Raw genomic sequence first — 19,182 nt, forward strand, 5'->3', positions numbered from 1 at the left:
CTTCCGCTGACGTCCCGCCGGCGGCGGGCGGAAGGGGCGGTGGCGGCGGCGGAGAGGCCGCGCCAGGCCCCGCTCCCGGTGCGCGCTGCATCCTGCCCCGGTTCTTCTCCGGCCTACCGACCCCCGCCCGCCGCCGCCATGTCCTACAACTACGTCGTGACGGCGCAGAAGCCGACGGCCGTCAACGGCTGCGTCACCGGTACCGGCGGGGGGCGGCGTCAGGACCCCCGGCCTAACGGTCGCGGCGGGGCCTGTGGGGGTGGGGGGTGACGGGGGGCTGCGGGACACTGGGGGGCTTGGGGGGCACTGGGGGGCTGGAGGGGCATTGAGGTTCTTGGGGGTCAGCGGGGCACCGGGGGGGCTGGGGGGGTGCTGAAGCCCCGGGGGGGCTGGGGGGCACTGGGGGGGGAGCCGGGGGTTCCCTGAGGCCCATGGAGGGGGCTGTGAGTGCACTGGGGTGTGCTGAGGTGTGGGGGGGACCGGGGGGGGTTGCGGGAGCGCTGAGGGCCCTAGGGGTGCCCTGAGGTTTGTAGGCGTGTTGTGGGGTACGAGGGATAGCTGGGGGGGGGCTGTGGGGTGCTGGGGGCACGTTTAGGTTTATGGAGGTGGTGTGAGGCACTGGGGTTGCACTGAGGTTCCTGGGGGTGCTGGGGGGGAGTTGGGGGTGCAGTGGGGTTTCTCTGGGGGATCTGAGCCAGGCTTGAGATTTCTGAGAGCTCAGTGGGGTTTTGGTGTGTGTGGGTGAAGTGGGGTTCCTGGGGGGGGGTTAGAGAGCAGCAGAGGATTGGGGTGCTGCGGGGAAAGCTGGTGGTGATGTCTGTCTCTGTGTCTTGCCTTAGTGCGAGGTGTTTTGGGGTGTTGCAGAGTACTCTGGAGAGGGGGTGTGGTGGAAAGGCCCCCGGGAGTGGGGTTCCCTGGGGAAAGATGAGAAGTCAGAGCTCAGGGAAGGCAGTCACTGAGGGGGCTGGGTGTTTTGGGAGGAAGGTGCTGGGGTTTGGGGATCCCGTGGCTGGGGGGTGCTGCAGTCTGAGGCTGTGGGGGTGCAGACCAGACTCCCCAGGATCAGCAGACTCCTGCAGGTTATTCAGCAAGAGCACACCAAGGTGCCACCTCGTTGCTCCTTTGTGGCCCAACAGTGATTTCTTCTCTTCTCTCCCTTTTCCAGGGCACTTCACCTCGGCAGAGGATTTGAACCTGCTGATCGCCAAGAATACACGACTGGAGATCTATGTGGTGACAGCGGAGGGGCTGCGGCCCGTCAAGGAGGTGGGGATGTACGGCAAGACCGCCGTCATGGAGCTCTTCCGCCCCAAGGTGGGTGTGCTGCGGGGAGGGGGCTGCCCGCCAGCTGGGGAGGGCAGGCACGGACGTGCCGGGGCCGCTGGCTCTGACACCCTCCTGAAGGCATGCCGCTGCTCTGCTTTGGCAGGGGGAGAGCAAGGATTTGTTGTTCATCCTGACAGCCAAGTATAACGCCTGCATCCTCGAGTACAAGCAGAACGGGGACAGCATTGATATTATAACCCGTGCTCATGGCAACGTGCAGGTGAGTGAAGCTGCAGTACCTGGAAGGGGCAAATTCCCTTCCTTAAGGATGGTTTTACTTTGCCAGTGACGAGGGTGTGCCTAGGTGATGGGTTTCTGCCTTGTTATTTATGATTCTTTGGCTACCACTGACTCTGGTACGGTTCATCTGCTGCCACTGGTATTTCCAGAGGTTTTTGGCTGCAGTGATGTTAAAGGAGAAGCTGCTGCCCGAGCATTCACACACCGTTCAGGGAGTCACGCACGCACCACCCGAGATTTTAACTGCTAGGACCAGAGTCCCTTCGCAGTGGCAGCTCCCATGAGCTGGCGGGTGCCCCTTTTCGACTCCTCGCTCACGCACCCGCTCACCCTTGGGCGCTTCCTCTCCCCTCTGGCTTGACCCGAGGTTTCCTGAAGCAGAGTCTCCGATACGACGTACGCCAGATGAATTTATTGATTGATACAGCAGTGAAAACAGCTCGAGCTGGGTGCCTGCGGAAAGGGACCCAGAACAAAGAAATCCCTGGGCAATGATACCCTTACAATCTAAATTCCCCTCCCCTCAGGAGACAGTTCAGACCGATAGTAGTATCAGGGTCTGGGGTCTTCCCATTCTTCACTGGGCCCTTTCTTTGTCTGTAGGCGGGCCGATTCTTCTCTTATCTCTAAGGTTGTAACTTCTGTTAAGTTTGAAGCTTCCGTGTCTTTCTGCTTTGCGCTGGTTTTGGGGGCCTTCCTTCCTGTAGCCAAGTAAAAGTTCAGTGTTCGGTCGGTGAATCTGGGTGAAAAGTTTACAGCTTGCGGCCTGAGGCTTCAACAAGCCTTGCTACTGATGCTACGTATTGCATTCCGTTTGGGCTAGAAAGTGACTGCTACGACAGTGAGTCAGTCTCGGGCTCAGGGACTGAGGACATGGCTACAACTGTGTTCTTGGGGTAGCGTGCAGAATAATTTGAGATACTCCTCCTGTAAAGAGAATTAGTGCTCAAAACTCAATGTAAGGTAGAATTTTCCCTGGGAAATTACTCCTCCGGTATTTTGTGGCTGGTCTCTACACGCTGCGTACCAGAAGCATGACTGCTGAAGTTACTCTTAACCATCACGGCCATACAACATTGTTAATAACTGTAGATGTTCTTCCATTATTGTTTTACATGAATTAAAATCATGCCTTCTGAGCAGGTCAGAAATCCGCGTGTCTCTTTGGCTTTTTGTTAGTCGTTAGCCAAATGATTTCCGTCAGCTGTCAAGCCAAAATATCTTTCATCTGTTTGCAGGTGCTGAGCTTTTGCTGACTTACTGTCGGTGAAGCTGAGCAGGGGGTTACGGGCGGGAGATGTAGGTGGGCATGTCCTGTCAGTAACGTGTTAGTGTGTTTGGGGAAAAGTGCTTAATCTTCCCATGCCACGGTTCTGCCCTGTGACGTACGGAGATGCTGATAGCAGCCTCCACCGAGTAACGCTGAGGGGTCTGTGGAGGCTGATAACAGGGCTGGATTTCTGGAGGGTGATTTTGGGTCATGGATATCAAAGCACTTCACACCAGCGGAGAGCATCGCTCTCCATCAGCAATAGGAAGCGGAGGCGCAGGACAGCGATGTGGCTTCTCTGAGGTTGTTCAGGAGAGACTTGGGATTAGAAAACCAGCTGCAGGGTCTGCTCCTGGAGCACCTGGTTCCTGGGAGAGAGAAGGTGTGTGCTGTCGGAGTTCTGCCAGGTTTTTGGGTGGAAAGGACCTGCTGCTTTAGGCAGGAGATGCCTGAATCGCCTTTGGCTTGCCAGATGGTATTTTAAAGCCTGCTGGGAGGTGTGCAGGGAGTCCTTCCTCAGCCGAAGGGTGGTAACTCTTGTACCTACTATTCTGAAGTCCCACGCGGGGATCTTTTTCTAATGCTAAATGGCCTTTCTCTTTCCCCTCTCCACGGATCTCTCGCTCAGGATCGCATCGGTCGTCCCTCAGAGACCGGCATAATTGGCATCATTGACCCAGAGTGCCGGATGATCGGCCTGCGGCTCTATGATGGCCTCTTCAAGGTCATTCCCCTGGACCGGGAGAACAAGGAGTTAAAGGCTTTTAACATCCGCCTGGAAGAGCTCCAAGTCATCGATGTGAAGTTTCTCTATGGCTGTCAGGCTCCAACCATCTGCTTCGTCTACCAGGTACCTTGTTCTCGATTGGTGACTCAGGTGGAGGGTGCTGGAGATGGCTGGTGCACCAGCCAAGGTCTCTAGAGGTCTTCCAAAGGGCTTGGAGCAGCAGCAGTGTCCTGGAGCCAACGGAAAGCAGTGCTTCGGGCAGAGCGAGAGACAGTTCTGGCTCCTGCAGGCTCATTGTGTAGCCGAGGAAAGTCCGTGTTCCTCTGTGCTGCTTTTTTCTACTTCTGGGAGAGAGGCAGCCACGCTCTCCCACAGGAGAGCTGGGCAGCTGATGCTTCGGATGGGACCTTTCCCTTGTTAAACACTCAGGAGCAACGCATGGGCCTTTCCAGCAAGTGCTGAGCAGCTGGATTAGAGCCGGGGTCAGTTGTTTCCTATAGGTACTGCTGTGAGACTTGAGCCTTCCCCTTAAAAAAAAAAAAAAAAAAGGCAATATGTCTTGTTTGGTATTTGGGAGGCCACTCCAGTGTAGTGTAAAGAGAGGCCATAACCTCTCCTATCGCCTGCGTCACTCCTCACAGAGGCAATGTTTGTAGGCCCTTCTCTAAATGCTTATTTTGAACCAAAGAGCCTTTGCTGTGCTGACTGGGCGAGGGATTATCCTTGCTTTGTCAAATTCCGGGCTAGCCTGGGCCTAGCTGAAAGTTCCTGGGACAGCAGCACATAGGATCTGCTGTGAATTTAGTTCAGGTTCGACGTAGTTCTTAGTGGCAAACTCATACCGTAAGAGCTACTAACCGTGTGGCAGCAGTGACTTGATTATTCCCTCTCTGGGTGCTGTTGAACCCCCCTAACAGTGACTGAGTAAAGGCACAGGGCAGGAATCACTTTGTCACTGTGTAACTAAGGGTTGGGAGGGCAGCCCCGATTCCCCCGTGGCAGGACAGCGCTCTTCCCCTGCCCTGTGGGTAGCTGGTGCTCTCCCTTGTCACCTGAACAAACGTCAGCGTGCTCTCTTCAGCCTTGCTGGGAAGTGTCCCCAGCCATCCTGTATCCTGCCCACCTCGCAGACGCTTGTGTGACGATTTAACAGCGTGCGCAAAAAAGGAAGAAACCAGGGAGGGGGTTTGATTAAGAGGCTCTACCTGAAAAAGCGAAGGATTTCCAGCTACTGCTAATGCGTAGGAACAAGCACTGTTTTCTTACAAAAAGCACTGCTGCTGTTCTCCTATTTAGGGGAGAAGGGAGTCGTGATCCCTTGTTTGACAGAGTGGAGCCTGACCTGGAGAGCTGTGTCATGCGCGCTTTCACAACACGCAGCCATCTTGTTTCTGTGTGACTGGGGCGTGTATGTGGGGACCGTATTTTTATCCCGTGCAGCCGCGCTGACTTTGAAACCTGGCGGTGGAAGGGAAGCTCATAGCCGGTCTTTTCTGTAAAAATATGCACTAAATTGTGTATTTCTGGTTTTGACTCGCTGCCTGGGTGACTTCCCCAAACCGAGGAAGCCTAGCAGTGGCGGTGTGCTGCTCTGAAAAGTGCTGAGCGTACCCGCGAGTTTGATTAGTACCGTTGCTGTTGCGTGCTGGGGAAACTGAGGCAGAGAGGGATGGTGATTTGGACAAATTCTTAAACTCAGTGTCAGGGTCTGGATAGGAGCGTGCCAGTTTCCACTCGGTGCTCAAGAGCATCGAAAAGGAGGAGCTTGGTCACCCCATGTAGTCAGCAAGTAAAAAAGGTCTTATCTGGAGATCTGACATCTTTACAGATTAAATCAGAGCATATCTGTTAATGGTTCATTTGTTATAAACAGGTATTGTATGAATAAAGAGTAAATTCATAGCTTGCTCCATGTCTAACACTCTTAATATGAATTTTATCCTTGCAGCAGGAGTGAGATGTAAGTTCTGTCTGACTCATTAGGCCTTACATAAAACTCTGGCTTTGTTTCGGTCCCTGGGTGTCTGACTTGCGTGTGTGTGGAGAGGGGAACGTTTCCAAGCTGCTGCTTTGACTCCTTCTCAATTTATTAATCATTATCACAGGATTTGGACTGAATAGAATAGTAGCGTCTGAGATAATTTTTATGTAGCTCTGAAACCAGAGGAAGATACCACAAAAAGGGGAAGCTCATAAAAATAAAAAAAGGCTCGAAACCTGCTGTGGCATGGAGTAAAAAGGTCCAGAAATGTCGAAAATTTCATTAATGGCTCCTCTGCCATTTTAACGGCCCCGCTTCAGCTTTCTCCTCCCCACAGAGCTATTTCTCCTCCTGGCTTTCCCTTCTCTGTCAGCCAGTACTGCTCTTTGCTTCCCTCGGTGCTGCACCGCTGGCTCTCGCCAGGACCTCGGGCTCCGGAGTGCCGTCAGTGAGGATGTTTGCCAAGCAGCACAGGCTGTGAGGGGTGAGCCAGGAGGTGCCCAGCTTTCCTGCAAGTGTTTGTTTACAGAGCTGACAGCTACAGGGAGGAAAAAAAACGCTTTTACTCAGATCTGGAAAGTGGTGAGGCATAATAAATAAAAAGATGAACAGCTCTTTTTAAGTAGTTCTGTGAACAACGTGACTAAGGAAACCTGGCTCCCCGTGACTTAGAGCCTCGTCTTAGCTTTTGAGACATGAAATTGGTCAACGGGTTGTTTTCAAAGCTCTCTCTGTGCTTTGGGTCCTCGTACGTCTTTTCCCCATGTGGATTCCCAAGCGCTTGTTAGTGTGGACCACTTTTCCCGTAGCGGGGTGCTGATTTGGGGGCCTCTTCTCCACCCACCGTGTATTTTGATGAAGCCTGCGTGGACTCGCTGCCTTGGAGACCTCTGTGCTCGTCAGGTTTGGTTGAAATTGCCCACTGGGCTAGGGACTACCGGAATGGCAGAGCTTTGGGAGATTATTCAGCAAGCAGATTATGTTTCCTCAGGAAACCAGGCTGAAAGGCCCGAGGAGCATCGAGATGGGAGTTCAGCTGCTCTGGCATCTGCGCCGCTACAGCAGAGCTGAATTCCTGAATGCCTGCTGGAGCTGGAGGCGGTGATAATATTGCGTAGTGCCACTCACGCCCAGATTTGTAGAACTGTGCGTCAGATGAACACGAGTCCCAGAAAATCACTTGTATAAAGATGCAAAAATAGTTTTCAGTCTTTTTTGGCAAAGGGATTTATTCAAAGCTTGTTCAACATTCGGATCAAGTTAGGGAGAACGTTAGCGTGTGTATGTTCAGACACATGTGCGGTTTGAGGGAGACTGAAGAGGAGGTGGGCAGGGAGGGAAGCCTGAGCAGCTTGCTGGTGATGGTGCTCTTGCAGGAGATGAGGTGGAGTCTCCTTGCTTGGCAGGTTGCTAGCCAGCTCTGCTTCTGGAGTCTCTGTTGTTGCGCACGTGAGGCTGCTGTCAGTGTACGTCGTCACTTGTGGCTTCTCTTTCAGGACCCTCAGGGTCGCCACGTGAAGACCTATGAGGTGTCCCTGCGCGAGAAGGAGTTTAACAAAGGCCCTTGGAAACAGGAGAACGTAGAGGCCGAAGCCTCCATGGTCATTGCAGGTTGGTCCTTCTTTGTAAAAGATCTTCCTTCCCATTTCTTTCTCAAGGCTGAATGCCTCAGTCGTGCTGCACGGGTTCTCTAATGAGACATTTGTCTTCTTCCCCGCACAGTGCCAGAGCCTTTTGGAGGCGCGATCATCATTGGGCAGGAGTCTATCACCTATCACAACGGAGATAAATATCTAGCTATAGCTCCACCTATCATCAAGGTGAGTGACTACCGAGATCTAGAAATGCGTCCCGTGTAATTCCTCCGTTCCCAGGCGTGTCTCAGAGTGCTGGTAGGGTATTGGGCTACTTGTAGTCAAGAATTTAAACTGCTCTTGTCTCCAGGTGTAGTCTCATAGGGCCGCTTACTCCCAGAGCTTTGGCAAGTGTGGGTGTTTCACACGATGCCGGGTCTGTGTTTTTGGGGACTGAGGGACATATGTGATCCTGGTACTTGTGGCAGCATGTGCTTGTACTGCAGTGTGTGGCTCTGCTCTCTGTGGAGTGCTCAGAAATGGTGCAGTAAAGCTGAAATCTTGTTTGGGCCCCAGAGAAAGGGATTAATTAGGAGGTAGTGCGTGGTTTGGGCATGGGTCCAGGCCTGAGCCTGGTTTCAGTTCGGGCAGCGAAAGATATGAATGAGCCCCTTGGAGACTTGAGTCCACTGGTGTATGATTGGGGCACTTGTTCAAAACAAAAAAGACTTACAGAGTTTGTGACAGAAGTTGAGGTTGTGGTTTTTGTCAGAGGGTCGGGCCAGTTCCCGCATTTAAATAGTGCAGGAAGCACAAATGGCACGGCTGAGGTGCCGCTTGGGGCTGAAAGAGGGCTTGAGCTATGATCAAAAGGTCCTTTTAAGCTGGAAATAATGACGGGCTAGAAAAGAGTTATAAATCTTGGGTAAAGAAATACTAATATTGTTGCCTGAATGCCTACAGGCTCTCAGACCACTGCTGAGGCTCTGTGATGGAGAGTCTGTTATATCGGAGCAGGCGGAGCGAGTCGCCTGTGCTCTGCTGACATACAGATCTGGGCCTTGACCTGCAAGAAGAGCGCTGGCACATCTCTACTCAAGGCCAGTGGGATGTTTGCATACAGTAAAGATCTGCAAGATCAGGATTTTTAAACCAAACCCAGATATGTTGACAGGCCAGGCAGCATCCACCAACAGAACGAAACGTCTGTAGAGCTTGGGTCTGGAGATGCAGCAGGCTTGGAGCTCTGCAGGTCCCAAATAGCATCCCTGCATCTGTGGAAGGCCCAGCGTTAGGAAAACAGGCTTTCTGATAGCATCTTTCCTGGGCTGTGAACAAGCTAGCGACATGTTTAATTTAGGAACGTGAGGTGGTTCCTAGTGACCGAAAGTGAGACCGTTTGACCACAGATTTTCATTGCGTTTGCCGATACGGTTTATTGAAGGGCGAATCCAGCCCTCTCCCTCTGCGCAGGAGGAGCGGGACTCTGCTGTGGTTACAGCCAGCAGCTGGTGCGCTGCGGATGTGGCCGTTCCCTTCTGGCGTGTACAGAGGTGGTGGTCCTTGCTAGCTGCCCCTTTGGGGCTGTTTCAACGGGTTCCTAAAAATCCCCTCCTCCTTTGCGTGCAGCAAAGTACGATCGTGTGCCACAACCGTGTGGATCCCAACGGGTCCCGTTACTTGCTGGGGGACATGGAAGGACGCCTCTTCATGCTGCTCCTGGAGAAGGAGGAACAGATGGACGGCACTGTCACCTTGAAGGACCTGCGTGTGGAACTGCTCGGCGAGGTAGGACTCGGCCACATCGTGCGCGCTGTCCCTCTCGCTTCCCACCGCGGGGCTGGGAGGCTCTGCAGGCTGGAAATGCTCCGCTGAGGGCTGAGTGGAGGAACGGTGTCTCTTTTGGAGCCCGGGGTGGGGTGAAGTTTCACAGTTGTCACAGCTCGGAACTGTCGGTTGCTGGGAAATTCCCTATCTGGGCACTTGAAAGTTTACACCATCTTCCCAGGTTTTTGCCTAGTGCTTGTGCACTGTTCCTGGGAGAAGTTTGGACTCTCTGTGGGTTTTGTAATGGGATTAAATTCCCCTCCTGTTGGGCTGCAGCTCAGATGTGGTGCTTGCGGGGTGTGGCAGGGTCCTTTTCATGCAAGTGGTGATCATCTGCGTCTTCTCAATTCCCAGACATCCATTGCAGAGTGCTTGACCTACCTGGACAATGGAGTTGTGTTTGTCGGTTCTCGCCTTGGGGATTCCCAGCTCGTGAAGGTACGTGGCGGCTGTCTTCTGGCTTAGTTGTGTGTTCAGACAGGATTTTGTACGTATTTATTTTCATCATGGCCTTGAGATGTATGTGGATAAATTTTCCTTTCTTCTCCTTGTCTGCCCTAGACCCTTTCCTCTTGCTTGTTGAAAGCCGATGATTGTTTTTATTCATAGCTCAACGTGGACAGCAACGAGCAGGGCTCCTACGTAGTGGCTATGGAGACCTTCACCAACCTCGGTCCCATCGTCGACATGTGTGTGGTAGACCTGGAAAGACAAGGCCAAGGGCAGGTAACGCTGATTCTGCTTTTCTTTTCTCAGTGCTGGGGATGTCTGGGCCAGCCAGATGTATGTGTGGGTTGTCCACGGAGGGAAAAGACTACAAACCATTTATTGGAGGATCTCAAAGTCTTATCCAGGTGCAGGGATGGTATTGAGGGCTTAGACTGAAGAGTGGTATGAGTGGGGAGGCTAATTCTCGCATACCCCTGTTCATGAGGAAGGGGTTGCCTTCGTGCAATGGGGAAGGATCAGCTGCCAAACAACTTCCTCTGAGAAGTGGAGAAGATGGGTACCCCATCTTCCCCTGAACCCATCACTACAGGGAGGAGGAGGAAGCTTCCCAGCAATGGTTGGTAAAGATATCTGCTTTTCCTCCAGCTGGTGACGTGCTCAGGTGCGTTTAAAGAGGGTTCACTGCGGATCATCCGGAACGGCATCGGGATTCATGAGCACGCCAGCATTGACTTGCCGGGAATTAAAGGTGCGTGAGCTGTTCTGTGCTGTCAAATACAACCCGCAGCCTGAGGGCCCAGTGGGGACACATCGTATGCACAGCCTGAGGTTGGGGTGTGGGGCAGGGGGCTTGCCACCCACCAGCTTTTGGAATATTCACCGTGAGCAAGTGTGGCTCTCTGTTGCAGGCTTGTGGCCCCTGAGGTCGGACTCTCACCGTGAAACGGACAATACGTTGGTGCTGTCCTTTGTTGGCCAGACCAGGTAAGGCGGGGTTAACGCTGAGCTAGGCTCTCAGCCGCATGTTGGGGCATGATACAACAAGAGTTCCCTCTCCTGTTCAGGGTTCTTATGTTAAATGGAGAGGAAGTAGAAGAGACGGAGCTCACGGGGTTTGTGGATGATCAGCAGACTTTCTTCTGCGGCAACGTGGCACATCAGCAATTGATCCAGGTAATGCCAGTTCTAGGGAAATGCAGATATGTCTCTCATGGTGACCCTACAGCCCTTACTGATTGTGGGGCTAACCTAGATCTGTGCTGCTTATCAGGGGCAGGGTTTGCAGTACTTCCCTGCACCGATGTCAGAAGGGAGGTGATGTTCTGGCTCTGAGCAGAGGTGTTCTCTCTCCCCAGATCACCTCTGCCTCTGTGAGACTGGTTAGTCAGGAGCCCAAAGCCCTGGTGAGCGAGTGGAAAGAGCCCAACGGAAAGAACATCAGCGTGGCTTCCTGTAACAGTAACCAGGTAGTGGTGGCTGTGGGACGAGCCCTGTACTACCTGGAGATCCGACCCCAGGAGCTCAGGCAGATCAGGTGGGCGCACGTCTCTGGTCCTGGCCCGAGGGCTCTCAGCCTCTGCTGTCTGTCTTTGGGCTCAAGGCTGACACCTCTGTCTGCCTCCTCCTTCCTGCCAGCTGCACAGAAATGGAGCACGAAGTTGCCTGCCTGGACATCACCCCTTTGGGGGACAGTAACGGCATGTCCCCGCTGTGTGCGATTGGACTCTGGACTGACATCTCTGCCCGCATCCTAAAGCTGCCTTCGTTTGAACTGCTGCACAAAGAGATGCTGGGAGGAGGTAGGGCTTCCTGGGGCTGCTGGGTGATGGCAGTGGTCACTGATCTGGCTGAGTCGTGAGTGACATCAGCCTTCTCTCCTCCTGCTCCCTGCAGAAATTATCCCTCGCTCCATCCTGATGACGACCTTCGAGAGCAGCCATTACCTTCTGTGTGCCCTGGGGGACGGAGCGCTCTTCTACTTTGGGCTCAGCCTCGAGACAGGTGACTACAGGGCCTAGCGCCGAGCCGGCTGCTGGAGAGGGTGGCTGGTCTCGTGCCCTCTTATTTGCTTGACATGCTTTCTTTCATCCTTCTGGAGAGATCTCTCTTTTTCTGGCTTTCTTACCGTGACGGGGTCGTGCTCAGGTGGGACTGGCTGTGGGCACTGGGAGGTGGTGGATTTCTCCAGTGGACTCTGGAGAAAGGAGATCGATGCTTATATCCATTCCTTTGCTGCCCTGTGCTGACAGCAGGATGCATTTACCTGCACTCATTTCTTCCTAAGGTGTCGCAGCCGCGTTGCGCTCTGCCGTCCTGCTCTTGCGAGCTCCGTCGCGGCAGCTCCCAACACCGGTGCTTCTTTTCTGCAGGTTTGCTGAGTGACCGGAAGAAGGTGACCCTTGGGACCCAGCCCACCGTCCTGAGGACTTTCCGCTCTCTGTCCACCACCAACGTGTTTGCCTGCTCTGACCGCCCCACCGTCATCTACAGCAGTAACCACAAGCTGGTCTTCTCCAATGTCAACCTGAAGGAGGTGAACTACATGTGCCCCCTCAACTCGGATGGGTATCCCGACAGGTGAGCCTGCGCCTTGCCTTGCGTGACACGGGGTGGGGGAGGTTTGGACCTTCATCCCTGGGGGTATTTAAAAGCCGTTTGGATGAGGTGCTTAGGGACACGGTGTAGTGGTGGGCTTGGCAGTGTCAGGTTTACGGTTGGACTCGATGATCTTAAAGGTCTTTTCCAACCTCTACGATTCTGTGATTCTGTGGACTCTGCGATGGGATCCTGGGATCAGCAAAGGGGATCCTGGGATCAGCAGTTTTGAGGGGTGTGGAGGAGAGGGAAGTTCTTGCTGTGCCACCCACCTTATAAACGCCATTGCTCATGGTTTGGTTCCCCCCCCCGCCCCCCCATACAGCTTGGCGTTGGCCAATAACAGCACCCTGACAATTGGCACCATTGACGAGATCCAGAAGCTGCACATCCGCACGGTTCCCCTCTACGAATCGCCCAGGTGAGCTGAGCAGTGGGAGGGAGCCTGGCTTGAGGGCCCATGCTCTGCTGCATGGGACAAAGTTGAGGGGAGACTTGGCAGTCAGCGTCCCTGTTGCGGGCTCAGCACGCAGATTGAATTGGTGGCTTGTGCTGAGAGCAGTCTGGGCAAGTGAGCAGCTCTGCCTCTTGTCTCCAGAGCCTCTGTGCTCTCCTTGGAGTGGCTTGTCCTGGCTCTCCTGCCCACGCAGCTCTGTTTATCCCGCAGGAAGATCTGCTACCAAGAGGTATCGCAGTGTTTCGGCGTGCTCTCAAGTCGTATCGAGGTGCAGGATGCCAGTGGGGGCACCACTGCGCTCAGACCCAGCGCCAGCACCCAGGTGAGGGGTAGCTGCTAGATTGTCCCTGAGCTGTGGGTGTCGTAGTTCCTCAGGCCAAACCGTGATGCAGATTTTCCTTGACAATCTTCTCTTCCAAAGCTCTGAGTGCAAGCTCTCCCTTTGGCAGCCTGGGAGGAGATGGGGTGGTAAGACCTCTCCGTGGTGGTGAGAAGGGCTCTCGTGCTGCTCTCTGGCAGCCTTGGCGTGCTCACTGTTCTGTCAGATCACCTTTGGTTTTGGGTGCTGCTCCTTCATTCTCCTGTACAGGCTTCATAGTTTGGTCTCAAGCGGTTTCCTTCTTCCAGGGGTGCAGGCACAAGTCCCCTTCAGGCGGTAGCTCTGGTGGAAGCCACAACGCTGCATAAACTCTTCTATTAATGCCGCTGCTCAGCAGTGCTACCTCTGCCATGCACGTTACACATCTCTGCTGGTGCAGGGAGTGTGTCCCTTTACTCAGGTCCAGGGAGCTCCTTGCTTCACCTTCTCTCCCATTTCATTCTTCTGGTTCCTGGTTGCCTCAGCCCGTGTGGAGCAGCATGAGGATGTGCCGAGTAGAAGGATGTGACCGATCTTACTGTGTCCTAGGCCCTGTCCAGCAGCGTGAGCACCAGCAAGCTGTTCTCCAGCAGCACAGCACCACATGAGACGTCCTTCGGAGAAGAGGTGGAGGTGCACAACTTGCTCATCATAGATCAGCACACCTTCGAAGGTACCAGTCCCAAATGCTGGCCGTACCCTAGTCCAGTTGTCTCCTCCAGGACAAGCCCATCAGTGTGTGGCTGAGACTTGTGATCTTCACAGACTTGTGAAGATCTGTGATCTTGCATGTTTCCTTCAGTCAAAGCATTTTTCCTGGAGGAGCATCAGCCGTAGGGCATAGGTTTAAGGCATAGTGGTTTTCTGATGGCACAAGGTGGTGGTGGGGAATAGGAGAGGGGATCTCCACGCAGCCATCTTGCACACGTCTGAAGTTTTCAGCTGCTCCTAGGCAAGCTGCTCTGCCCACGCGTGGAGGTGCTGCCTGCCAGGACCCAGGGGGACCCAGTTGTTTCTACCTTTCCCTCTTTGCACAGTGCTTCATGCTCACCAGTTTCTGCAAAACGAGTACGCCCTCAGCCTGGTCTCCTGCAAGCTTGGCAAGGATCCAAACACCTACTTCATCGTGGGCACTGCCATGGTATATCCCGAGGAGGCAGAGCCCAAACAGGGCCGCATCGTTGTCTTCCACTACTCTGACGGTAAGAGCGAGGTCTTCTCACGTGGCCAAGGCCAGCTGCTTGAGGGAGATCAGAGATGAGCTCCTCAGGCCCGAGAGAGCTCACGTCCCAGTAGCAGGCAGAGAGTTTTTCCCCGAGGGGCCTGCTGTCAGCTGCCCGCAGACAGGATCTGTAGGTGCTGCTACTCTGCTGCAGGCCATCACAGCGTGTTCCCTTTTCCCCCATCTCCCAGAGAAGCCCAAGAATCCCTCACCAGAACTAGATTCTGGGATTTGCTTTCTGCGTGTCTGCCCCTGCTGTCGTGTCGCTCCTGCGTTACTTGCCCGCAGATCCTCTGAGACAGTTTCTAGAGAGAGCAGTGTTGTTTAGAGCAGCTCATCTGAACCCCCTGGGCTTGCCACCCTTGGGTAAATAACCAGGCGATGCATGGGTTTGTTCCAGGGAAGCTGCAGAGCCTGGCTGAGAAGGAGGTCAAGGGGGCTGTGTATTCCATGGTGGAGTTCAATGGGAAGCTGTTAGCCAGCATCAACAGCACGGTAGGGCTCTCGCAAGACCCTGACTTGTTTTGGGGGTGCGTTTCGGAGCTGGAAGCTGCTCCAGCTGTGTGGATGTCAGCCAGGTCCCCGATCCCTGTTGGGGAGCGTGTCTTGGCTGGCGCGGGTGTCCGTGCTGGCTCAGAGCTGTGTCCCTTCCTTCAGGTGCGCCTGTATGAGTGGACGGCCGAGAAAGAGCTGCGCACGGAGTGCAACCATTACAACAACATCATGGCGCTCTACCTGAAGACCAAGGGAGACTTCATCCTTGTGGGAGATCTGATGCGGTCTGTCCTCCTCCTTGCGTACAAGCCCATGGAAGGAAACTTCGAGGAGGTATCAATGCTGTTAAATAGTCTTGGTCGAGGGCGTGCTGGGAGCCCGTGCTGCTTCTTCCAGTAGGCTCTGGGCAGGGGGAACAGTGTTTAAGGTGATAGAAGGAGCCTGGCTCGCCCCACCTTGCTAGCCCTTTGAAGACAAGGCTGTAAGGCTGCGCAATGAGAGCGGCGTCACCTGGACGCGCTTTTAGACAGATCCCTGTGGTTTCTGGAGGGATGGATTCCCGGGTTTCCAGGAAACTGGGCAATGAATCGGCAGCCTTGAGAAGAGCAGGCTTTGGGTGCGTGACTGCTGCCTGCCAAGGGTGGGGAGCTGCCATCTGGACTGCCTGTTGTACAGTTGGAACGGCTCAGTGCGACCGTAGCTGCATCTCTGTCAGCAAATGCAGCGTAGCTGGGGGACGGACCAGGCACTGAGACAGTCTGTGCGCTTAAATTGTTCGACTGGCTCTGGGCTTGGCTTTGGCACAGGCTGGTCTGCGTTTGCCCAGGGAGCGCCCTGGCATTGTCCGAGTGCCACTCGGGCCAGGGCCATCTCCAGAAGGCACTTGGTGCCTTTTGCGCTCAGCTGCTTCTTCTAGCAGAGAGGGACAGACTGGGTCCCACCTTGCTCCTGAATATTGGTGTTGGGTGGAACGAAGATGCTGGATCACAGGACAGGCCATCTGTGCACATTGCCTCTCCTCTCGTCCCCTTCCAGATTGCCCGGGACTTCAATCCAAACTGGATGAGTGCCGTGGAGATCCTGGACGACGACAACTTCTTGGGAGCAGAGAACGCTTTCAATTTGTTTGTGTGCCAGAAGGACAGGTGAGCTGGCTGTGAGGGGGATGTGGCAATGTGTGACGGGAAGGGATGGGGTGAGAGGACCTTCTGGTCTCCTCCACATTACAGCTAGAGAGGCACGTGTGTCGGGCAGGAAAGCTGGGAGGAGCGTGCCCAGCGCTGAGTTGCAGCGAGGTGGGAGCAGGGGAAGCTTTTATGGCACCCCAGCACAGACTGAGCAGGGCGCTTTGGATTTCAGCGCGGCCACGACCGATGAGGAGCGCCAGCACTTGCAGGAGGTGGGGCTGTCCCACCTGGGGGAGTTCGTCAATGTCTTCTGTCATGGGTCCCTGGTCATGCAGAACCTGGGTGAGACGTCCACACCAACGCAGGGCTCGGTTCTCTTCGGCACAGTCAACGGCATGATTGGTAAGGGTCGGGGCTCCTCAGCCTGAGCGGGAGGGTAACAGGTCCCCCTTCCCTGCTGCTGAACCTGGGCTGGGATTTCCTCATGTCTCCGTTCTTCTCTGTTCCCCAGTCGAGTGACGCTCTGTGCCGTACTCCCCTCAGAAACCTGCTTTTCTCTCTGGATTGCTTCCAGGAGAGGAAAGTGCTCTGGCTTTCTTTGAAACTCCTTCCTTGTCCCAGCTCTCCCAGGCACCAGCTTCCAGCACAACTCCAGTCCCGGCAGCCTGCCAGTCCCTGCCTGCTGGGAGCTGCCGGGACGCCCTGGGGTGAGCCCTGAACCTCCATCTCCATTTTGTCCCTTTGCAGGACTGGTGACCTCGCTGTCGGAGAGCTGGTACAACCTCCTCCTGGACATGCAGAACCGGCTGAATAAAGTCATCAAGAGCGTGGGCAAGATCGAGCACTCCTTATATCCTTTCGCAGCTCGGTCAGGAGCCTGTGCCAGTCAATACTGGGCACTGGCTTGTGAATTCGGCCCGAGCCAGGTGTGGGGTGGGGTGTTGGAGGTTTATCTCTGTTGGGACACCGTGGTGGGAGCGTACATCAGCTGGAGAGGGTGATAGTGTGTTTGCCAGGTGCCCAGGGCTTTGTGCTCGAAGAGAAGGTGCCTACAGTAGGGTTCGAGGATGAATCTGGCTTTGTGGTAGCCCTAAAAATGTGGCACAAATTCTGTGATCCTCCTGACGCAGCGTCGCCAGTCTCTCTGGGGCAACCGCTGCGTGCACCCGCAGTCCGGGGCTGGTGTTACTCCCTGTGGATTCGGCTCCTTGACGGTGGCACCTGGAGATCATTTCACACCGAACGCAAGACAGAACCGGCTACGGGGTTCATTGATGGTGACCTGATTGAAAGCTTCCTGGACATCAGCAGGCCCAAGATGCAGGAGGTGGTGGCAAACTTGCAGGTGAGATGGGTGGTGGGAGTTTAGGCCCTTCAAAATTAGCGGGAGGGACCCCGCTCAGGAATCCAGGCTGCAGTAAATCAGTAAATCCTAAATGCGTGCCTTCTACAAGGCGATGGCTTGGGAGTGTTCTTCAGCCCCTGCTGATGTCTCCGTGCTCTGATGCCTTTTCTGTCCTTGCAGATTGATGATGGCAGCGGCATGAAGAGGGAGGCCACCGTAGATGACCTGATAAAGATCGTGGAGGAGCTGACCCGGATCCATTAGCAGGATTCGGAGTCGTTCCCTAGCACCTTCCTCCACGTAGAGCAAGGGAGTCTTTTCCCCACCTGCAGCTTGGAGACCCCCGGCCGGCTGCACTGAACACCAGCAGCGGTGGCCCTTGCCCGAGGGGACGTGGGGGAAGGAGTCTCTGAAGGGGAGCCAGCTTGCTAGGGATTTGGGGGGGTGTTGGTCAGGCACCACGTCATCGCCTGCTTGGATTCATGAATCCTGCGGACTCGGCTGCTGACCCAGAACTGGGCTTCGCTGGTCGCTCTCGTTGGGTGACCAACCGGTAGCTCTTGGCTGATGCGATGCCCTTGCCTGGATTCACTCTTCGCTGTTGTCTTTAGTATCTCCTGTTTGTTTTTGGTTTTGTTTTGTTTTGTTTTTTTTCTTTCGGTTTCATTTTTGATTCTTTTTGATTCGTTGTGTTTTTTGGAAGAGGAAGCAAAGCTGCCTCTAGGGTGAGGGCGAGGGCTGGAGGAGTCATCTGGGGCTGGTGAGGCGTGCGGGCGCGGAGGGGGAGGATTTCTCTACATCTGGGTGACGAAGCTGTGAGCGGGACAGCGTGCTCCTCTCTCTCCACAGGATCTGTGGCTCGCTCAGGGAGGGAAGTTCTGGGAAGCTCAATCAGTTGTTGGTTTCTGAGTTTTACCAAATAAAGTAGTCCAAGAGGAAAGGTCTGTCTCCTGGCGCTGGGCTCCTCATCGTGCCTGCGGGGGTGGTACCCGCTGTGCGGAGCCGTGTCCTCGGCCAGCCCGAGTGACCCCCTTTCCCAAGCCAAGGCAGTTTTCCCCACGTCGAAACGCAGTCCCGTGCTTCGTGTCGGCGAGAGCAGCGTGGGGTGTCGGCGAGAGCAGCGTGGGGGGGGTCAGCGGCTCAATCTGCAGGTGCTGGGGCGTGCGTCTGTTTTCCAGATGGATTTTTATGGCTTTTCTTTGACTTGAAAGACCATTTTAGTTTCGCCTCTTGGTCCAGCCTAGCGCAAACGGGTCGGCGGCGGTGTTGCCGAGTGCCCCTGATAGGGAGGCACATCTTTCGCTGAATTTTTGAGGAGACCCTGACTGCGTACGTCCCTTTGGAAGAAACGCATCTCTGCAGCTCGCCTCTCCCCTGGAGCAGCGCTTCTCGGCAGCTTGCGGGCCCAGCTTGCGTGGTGGCGGTCGCGCGGAGGTGGCAGAGGAGATGGCGTAGCAACACGGCAGCGCCCGCCACCCTCCAGGGACCCCAGGAGCGCCTGTCCCTGGCAGCGGCCGGCGTTAGCAGCGGAGCAGATGGGAGCCAGAGGCACTTCTCAAACAGCCCTGGCCTTTTCCTTGTGAGCCTCGGGTGCGCTCCAGCAGTCAGCCCGCGTCCCTGCTGAGCTGGGGCATCGGGGCTTGATTTTTCAGCCTCTCGTCACCGCTCTGCCTGCTCGTTACTGGCGTTCTCGTTCCCTGTGACCACGAGCCCGGCTGCGTGAGTGACACGGAGCCTCGTCCTCCGCTCCGCCGCCTTCTCCCCTGCGGGCAGGCGGGGGACGAGGCTCCCCTCTGCCGCTCCCACCCAAGGGGTTAGCGCAGGAGACGCTTGTGGCTGCAGCTCTGCGGGGTCTTCCGCCTGCACTGGGACCGGCACGAAGCAGATGTTGGATGAGGCTGACGGATGCGGCGTCTCGGGCTGGTCCTCCTCAAGCATCGGTTAGCACTAACGATGCTGAATTCTCCTGCTGCTAACGCGCAGCTCGAGGGCCTGGGCTGCCGCTCCCTGCGAGGGCGATGGTGCTGAGGGTACGGCCTCCACGAGCGCGGCGTGAGGGCACAGGGGAGCGATTCGCTCCCCGCTGGGCAGCGGTTCTCTGTGCGTAGCATACGGATTAATAATTATCCTCCCGCTCTCCATTTGTCTATTTATGCTGTAAATTGTCCGAGCCAGGGGCTGCCGTGGC

General features: G+C 55.2%; 2 protein-coding genes across 2 annotated transcripts in view; one reads left to right on the plus strand and one right to left on the minus strand.

The window, feature by feature from the left end:
* Positions 1-19,182, minus strand: part of TKFC (triokinase and FMN cyclase) — a 34,009-nt gene that overhangs the window by 4,709 nt on the left and 10,118 nt on the right. The window lies entirely within an intron of this gene.
* DDB1 (damage specific DNA binding protein 1) lies at positions 24-17,934 on the plus strand. The gene is made up of 27 exons (XM_075501818.1): positions 24-199; positions 1,166-1,314; positions 1,430-1,546; positions 3,465-3,686; positions 7,041-7,155; positions 7,267-7,364; positions 8,748-8,906; positions 9,300-9,383; positions 9,555-9,671; positions 10,041-10,143; positions 10,304-10,379; positions 10,460-10,568; positions 10,751-10,929; positions 11,031-11,194; positions 11,289-11,396; positions 11,765-11,972; positions 12,316-12,411; positions 12,658-12,769; positions 13,355-13,478; positions 13,843-14,007; positions 14,428-14,522; positions 14,685-14,855; positions 15,558-15,667; positions 15,882-16,051; positions 16,397-16,499; positions 16,871-16,994; positions 17,175-17,934. The coding sequence occupies exons 1-27, from the start codon at positions 139-141 to the stop codon at positions 17,256-17,258; spliced, it is 3,423 nt and encodes a 1,140-aa protein (XP_075357933.1). The 5' UTR covers positions 24-138; the 3' UTR covers positions 17,259-17,934.

The sequence above is a fragment of the Mycteria americana genome, chromosome 5 (assembly GCF_035582795.1).
Source record: "Mycteria americana isolate JAX WOST 10 ecotype Jacksonville Zoo and Gardens chromosome 5, USCA_MyAme_1.0, whole genome shotgun sequence".
Taxonomy (NCBI): Eukaryota; Metazoa; Chordata; class Aves; order Ciconiiformes; family Ciconiidae; genus Mycteria; species Mycteria americana.

What these genes read in the sequence shown, in the direction of transcription:
- DDB1 (XM_075501818.1), top strand. Translation starts at nt 139, where the DNA reads ATGTCCTACAACTACGTCGTGACGGCGCAGAAGCCGACGGCCGTCAAC. An exon ending in AAAGACAAGGCCAAGGGCAG is followed by an intron (nt 9,672 to 10,040) that starts GTAACGCTGATT and finishes CTTTTCCTCCAG; the next exon opens with CTGGTGACGTGCTCAGGTGC. An exon ending in TAGCCAGCATCAACAGCACG is followed by an intron (nt 14,523 to 14,684) that starts GTAGGGCTCTCG and finishes CCCTTCCTTCAG; the next exon opens with GTGCGCCTGTATGAGTGGAC.